The sequence below is a fragment of the Salmo salar genome, chromosome ssa15, assembly GCF_905237065.1.
Source record: "Salmo salar chromosome ssa15, Ssal_v3.1, whole genome shotgun sequence".
Classification (NCBI taxonomy): domain Eukaryota; kingdom Metazoa; phylum Chordata; class Actinopteri; order Salmoniformes; family Salmonidae; genus Salmo; species Salmo salar.
Genome location: NC_059456.1, coordinates 60645626 through 60651625, shown reverse-complemented (window position 1 = coordinate 60651625; position 6000 = coordinate 60645626). Strand labels below are relative to the sequence as shown.

At 43.4% G+C, this 6000-nt stretch overlaps 1 protein-coding gene across 1 annotated transcript in view; it reads left to right on the top strand.

The window, feature by feature from the left end:
• The first annotated feature begins 1627 nt into the window (after positions 1-1627).
• LOC106571875 (plexin-D1) overlaps positions 1628-6000 on the top strand; it is a 113496-nt gene continuing 109123 nt past the window's right edge. Inside the window, exon 1 of the mRNA XM_014145393.2 lies at positions 1628-3004. Within this exon, the coding sequence (XP_014000868.2) occupies positions 1775-3004 (1230 nt within the window). The 5' untranslated portion in view covers positions 1628-1774. The remainder of the gene's footprint in view (positions 3005-6000) is intronic.

The following is a 6000-nucleotide window of genomic DNA, read 5'->3' as shown; positions in this document are numbered from 1 at the left end:
TCTCTCTCCTCAGTCCCTTCCCTTCCCTCTCACTCTTAGTAGAGATGAGGGGTTTTCGTGGGTGTGTTGGAGGATGTGTGTAGGCGATATGTGTGTGTGGTAGTCTTCCTCAGAGCGATCAGTGAGCTGGTTCCTTATCATACCTCTTTCCTGCCACTCCACACTGTCCAATTAGATGAGCGTGTTTGTGGGCAAACGTAAACACGCATAGGCCCCGGTGGTGCTTATCAGCACAAATAACAGCACCAAGTGGTGATGGGAGGCGTGCACGGAACTAAGTGGGACAGAACAGGTCCCCTGTGACCGCCGGCCGCGAGAGATCCAGCAAGGCATTAGTGCACGAACTGGCATGAAGCATAAATTGGCGTATTTCTCACTCACTCCAGAGATTATTCTCCCTTCCACCTTTCTGATCTGTCTTTGGGTAATTGTATTTACATTATGTGGGCCCTTGAGAGAATGTGGGTAATCCAAAAGATGCACTCCCAGTCTGCGCTGTCACTTTTTGTATTGATATCCCACTGAAATGTTGCATGTTCTCTCATTGCAGAGCTGTGAACAAGAAGCACTTCATTTCTGTAAAAAAAAATGAAACTTTAAGCGTCATACATTTTTGAGAGGTGCACATGTGTTGCGTTTGAATATTTATGAGGCAGAGATCCAAAAGCTAAATAGATGTGAATGTCAAAAAATGGAAAGGTGCAATGCGGTGCCCATCTGGTAGCACTTTCACGGTGCTTACCCCACCATATGTGCACAGAGCGCAGACGGAGCCCTTTGCAAATCTGCATAACTAATCTGAGAACCACTGGGCACACACGTCAGTTTAACGTTTAGTTTTGATTTACATTTTATTAAGTTATCAACTAACGTGTATTCCACATGAACTCAACAAGAAATTTCACCATGTCAATGGAATTAGGTCAAAAATATGAAATCCCCTTACGTTGATGATTTTTTGCAAATCCAATCAGTTTTTCACACTGATTCAACGTCATCACGTTTATTTTTGGGTTGAAATGACGTGGAAACCAAGTTGATTCAACCAGTTTATGCCCAGTGGGAAGGGGCCACTGGCCACAGGATGTGAGAGCAGCTCCCGGCATCAACCCTAAGAGGAGCAGAGCACTGATTTAGGATGACAGGCTACATCAACTGGGCTATCTAAATGTAGTAGTCTGTTGTAGGTTTTTATTTTAGAAAATAGGCCCAGGCTATATTTTCTTCTCACATTATTATTCCCCCTCAAATCCCTCTCAAATTATTATTCTATTTTGATCATTTTGGGATTATTTTGTTATAGTTTTATAGATAGATAACTAATTAACAGTAATTACACCATTATTGTTCTGCCTTGGTGTGTGGATGTCTATTACGCAAATAGCCTACAATTAGCCTACCCTAACCACTCCAATAAACTTTGACTGAAACAAATCTCACATGATGAAATTCCAAGACGTATAATATTGAGAAGAATGAATGGGAGGATTGAGGAGTGCAGCTGCTGGGCGCGGGGCTGCGGGGTGGAGTGGGCAGAGAGAGGGGCAGCAGCAGAAGACAGCTCTGCGCTCTCAGCCCTCCTCTGCTGTGCTCTGATGTGCGCTGCGCTGAGAAAAGGAAGCACGACTCTCTTATCACGTCACTCTGTGTTAAGGCGTTGAGCAGGAAACAGCCTTTCCTCTTGGATTGTCGCAGTAGGAACAAACACAATATTTTTTTCCTTACTCAATGCACCCCTCGGCACAGAAGACGCGGAAACCGGCCAGAAGGAAAAATGCCTCCTTCAGAGAAGATAGTTGTTCTGATTTTCGGCGTTTTGGTGCTGGAATCGTCCTGGAATGCACAGCACAGCCCATGGCTTGCCAGCGCGCTACAGATCCAACAGGCGTTCGCCTCTCCAAATCAGACCAATAACTTTGTGGTGGATGAGGTGAGTAGAAAAGTCTACCTGGCTACGGTAAACATGGTCTACCAGCTTAACAGGACCCTGAGCGTGGAGGTGGAGAAGAGAACAGGGCCGGTGGAGGACAACCTGTTGTGCCATGCGCCGCAGCTTCCCCAAGCGCCCTGCGAGCACCCCAAATCCCTCACTGACAACTTCAACAAGCTGCTCGAGCTGGACCGGGAGCAGGGGGTGCTGGTGGTATGCGGCTCGGTGTACCAGGGCTTCTGTGAGCTCAGGAAGATGGAAAATATATCTCAGATAGCGGTGGAGTTTCCCCCTCAGGGCGAGAAGACCGTGTTCCCCAGCATGCTGAATATCGCCGCGAACCACCCCAACGCTTCCACCGTGGGGCTCATCTTCAGGAGCCATGGGGGGAACACCCGACTCCTCGTTGGGGCCACTTACACCGGCGTCGGGACCACATTTTTCCCCAAGAACCACAGCAAGGAGGACCTGCGCTTCGAGAATACACCCGAAATCGCCATTCGGTCCCTGAACATCAGTGATTTATCTAGGCTGTTCACCTATGACATCAACCCGTCCGAGGATAACGTCTTCAAGATCAAACAGGAGGTGAAGCAGAAGAATAAACTAAACTTTGTCCATGCCTTCATTCAGAAGACCTACTCTTATATTGCTATCAACAATGACGCGAAAATGGGCCACAAGGAGAGCCAGCCGAACAGCATCCTGGCCAGGATATGCCTGGACACCGAGAACCCCAGAAAATCCACCTCGGAGAGCCGTAAACTCACTGAGTCCTTCATCCAGATGCCGCTCCAGTGTGGATATAACGGGAACATCTACAACCGTCTCCTCTCTGTTCACCCCGCGGAGATCCACTCGGGGACCGGAGAGGGGCTGGAGTCGTACTTGTTCGGAGTGTTCACCAAATCAGACAGAAAGTCTGCCCTGTGTGCGTTTCGGTTCTCAGACATCGAGGAGGAGATCCGTCAGGGCCGGAGGAACTGCTCCAACTCCCCCAGCAGCGAGGTGCAGGTGCTGGACAGCGTCATTCAGGGCTCGGGCGCAGCGTGCGTACACAAAGGGAATCTGGTGGTAAGTGAAGCCTGAAAACTATCATTGCATTTTGTTTTAAACTTTAGTGAGATTTGTAGGCCTATTCATATTTTTGAGACTTGGTGGGAACTCATTTTATTTAATTTGATTTTGATAAAGTTAGGAGCAACACGTGCATGGAACGCGATACAAAAAAAATCCGAAAGATGTGGGTTTATTGGACTTGCTACTATAGGCCTGTATAAATGAATTGGCAAAATATGTTGCTTTTGGCAACAGACAGTTTTAATAATGAATCACCCCATATCATTTCTATGGGAAAAGTTCCTTGTCATGAGCGCGCTCAGGTCGGTGATTGTGTGCAGTATCTGGTTATGGGAACAGTGCGGGGTAGGCTACTTCTGTTTAACTCTCATCCGCGCCAGCGCATTCAAGCTTTCGGCCTCTACTGGAGACGTATAATGGACATGTTTTTTTAAGTAAACGATACTCAACAAGTTTTTTAATTAAATGTAGGGTAACATTATACTTTTTCCACAAGGCAAGCTGATTCGTTCTCTAGGAAAAGGTAGTATCATAGCCCATAATCATTATTGAGGTTAATCTGTATTCAATGTGTCAAATAACATAATACATGCTCTTAGATTAGGCCTATAAAAAATATTTTACGTACATAATTTAGGAAGAAAAATGTATTCTTATAGATCATATATATAAAGGCTATTACTTTCACACTATAAATCCCCTCTCATTATTTAAAGGACCCATAGTACTCAAACAATGTGTCTTATAAAAGGTATTTATGCAGCTTGCAGCTTCTGAGGAGTGCTGAGAAATTCCACCCTACCATTGTGTTGACAGGCAGGTCATAAAGATGCTACACTGCAAATCACGGTGTTGGGGTATATCTGAGTGCTGATTCTAGTGGGATTGAAATTTACACCACCTACAGTGAATAAATGAAGTGTCATTTGAATCACAGTTCAATCACTGAATCACAGTTGAATCACCACCTTGTGGTTTTATTGTTACTTGGCTGTGTTGAGTTAATTTCCATGAACTCTCCGAGTTAAAATTACCAGAAAGGGGGTTTATTATCACATTCCCTGGTATGCTTTGTTGCAGGTTGCTTTTTAGAATAGTTTGTTTTAATATATATGTTTCTGCATGCACATTGATTGTTTAATTTGTTTTATAGCCAACCACACAAAATTAAATAACATACATTATTCTAAACTAATCCAATATGTAAGTGGTTGGACTTATTTCACCCATTATTGAGATGGTTGTTCCAGTTTAGATGGTTTAGGTAGTCTCATTTAGCAATCTTCCCACCTTGGTAGTCATTCTAACTGCAGTTGTGTGTGATTAAAAGTTCCAATTGTTAGCTATCCTAACTGGCTGGATTCCAATTTAAATAACACTTTGCAAGCCAGAATAATATGACATGCATATATGACCTGCAAAACAGGAGTTTCAGAACATTGTGTTAGTATAAAACTAGGCTGTCAGAGTATGGTATTGTCAAAAAATTTACTGTCATAAAAAATCTTGACTTTATGATAAAATATTCACTTGGTGAAGATTGTATGATTAACAGCAATCGAATGCAACAATCATGTCTCTGTCATTAACAAACACAGTCATTGGTGGTACTGGTACCTCTAAAATTCCCTCGAAAGGCACCCTGGGAAAAAAATATGCAAATAAGGCTTTCCACCCAACAGTGTTAAAACCAGTGGAGAACGACTTCCCCCTCTCATTGAAGCCATATGAGTTCAAGGCCAACCTCGGTACTGCAGGCATTGTTAGCAGAAAACAGGATTCCCCCATTATAGTGAATGGAAAAATGGCAATCTTTGTGCAAAGATTTTTTAGAAGACAATCATGCTGCAAATAATTACTTTTAATACACCAGATCTATGTCCTCGAACTGATTATTTTAAAATTGCACACAGAAGAAGTTGTCAGCCTGCAGTGGTCAGCCTTCAACTTCAGTTACTCAATAAGAGGGGGCAGCACTTAACCAAAACTTGTAGTGTCACTTCCTGGAGTAGCTCAAACTGCGCATGTTCTGTCTCTATGAGACACCATCTTAACCCACTTCATTTGGTTTCAAAATCCTTAAGAGTCTTCATCTTGTGGCTATGGCCACATCACAGCCATGATAAAAATGTCATAACACATGGCCTCTCATGTATTATTGCTTAAATGACTCACCTGTTTGTAAATTGAATTAACATAATACAGAAATCCCCATCAAAATACGTCAGGTTAAGCTACAGATTTTTATTTTGTTGGCATGGGCTGTGTCTCAATCCACCACATCTGTGTTGGAAAGTGGCAGAGCTACTGCGCTGTTTGTCAGACCAGGAGACATCCCGAAAATCAGTCTTCCCACAAAACCTTTGTATTGTCCAAATGGCCTACTAACTAATATGACCACTCTATGGAAAGATGAGACTCTCAGGAGCACGGTGGTGGTCTCCGTTTTGCCCGTCTGAAGTCGGTACTGCAGATGTGCCAACTTCTGTCTGTAGTGTCGAAACTATTTTGGGCTGCAAACTAATATGAACCCACTGTACTAACCCACTCTCTGTTTGCTTCCTCTCTCTTTCTGTCTCTTCCTCCAGCATGCATTGAAGCCTGCCTCAGCCTCAACACTGAGCGCCACATCACTTTCTTTCTCAGTAGCCTAGTCTGTAAAGCAATGTTATTATGAGAACTTAGTAGCCTAGTCTGTAGAGCAACGTTATTATGAGAACTTAGTAGCCTAGTCTGTAGAGCAACGTTATTATGAGAACTTAGTAGCCTAGTCTGTAGAGCAACGTTATTATGAGAACTTAGTAGCCTAGTCTGTAGAGCAACGTTATTATGAGAACTTAGTAGCCTAGTCTGTAGAGCAACGTTATTATGAGAACTTAGTAGCCTAGTCTGTAGAGCAACGTTATTATGAGAACTTAGTAGCATAGTCTGTAGAGCAACGTTATTATGAAAACTTAGTAGCCTAGTCTGTAGAGCAACGTTATTATGAG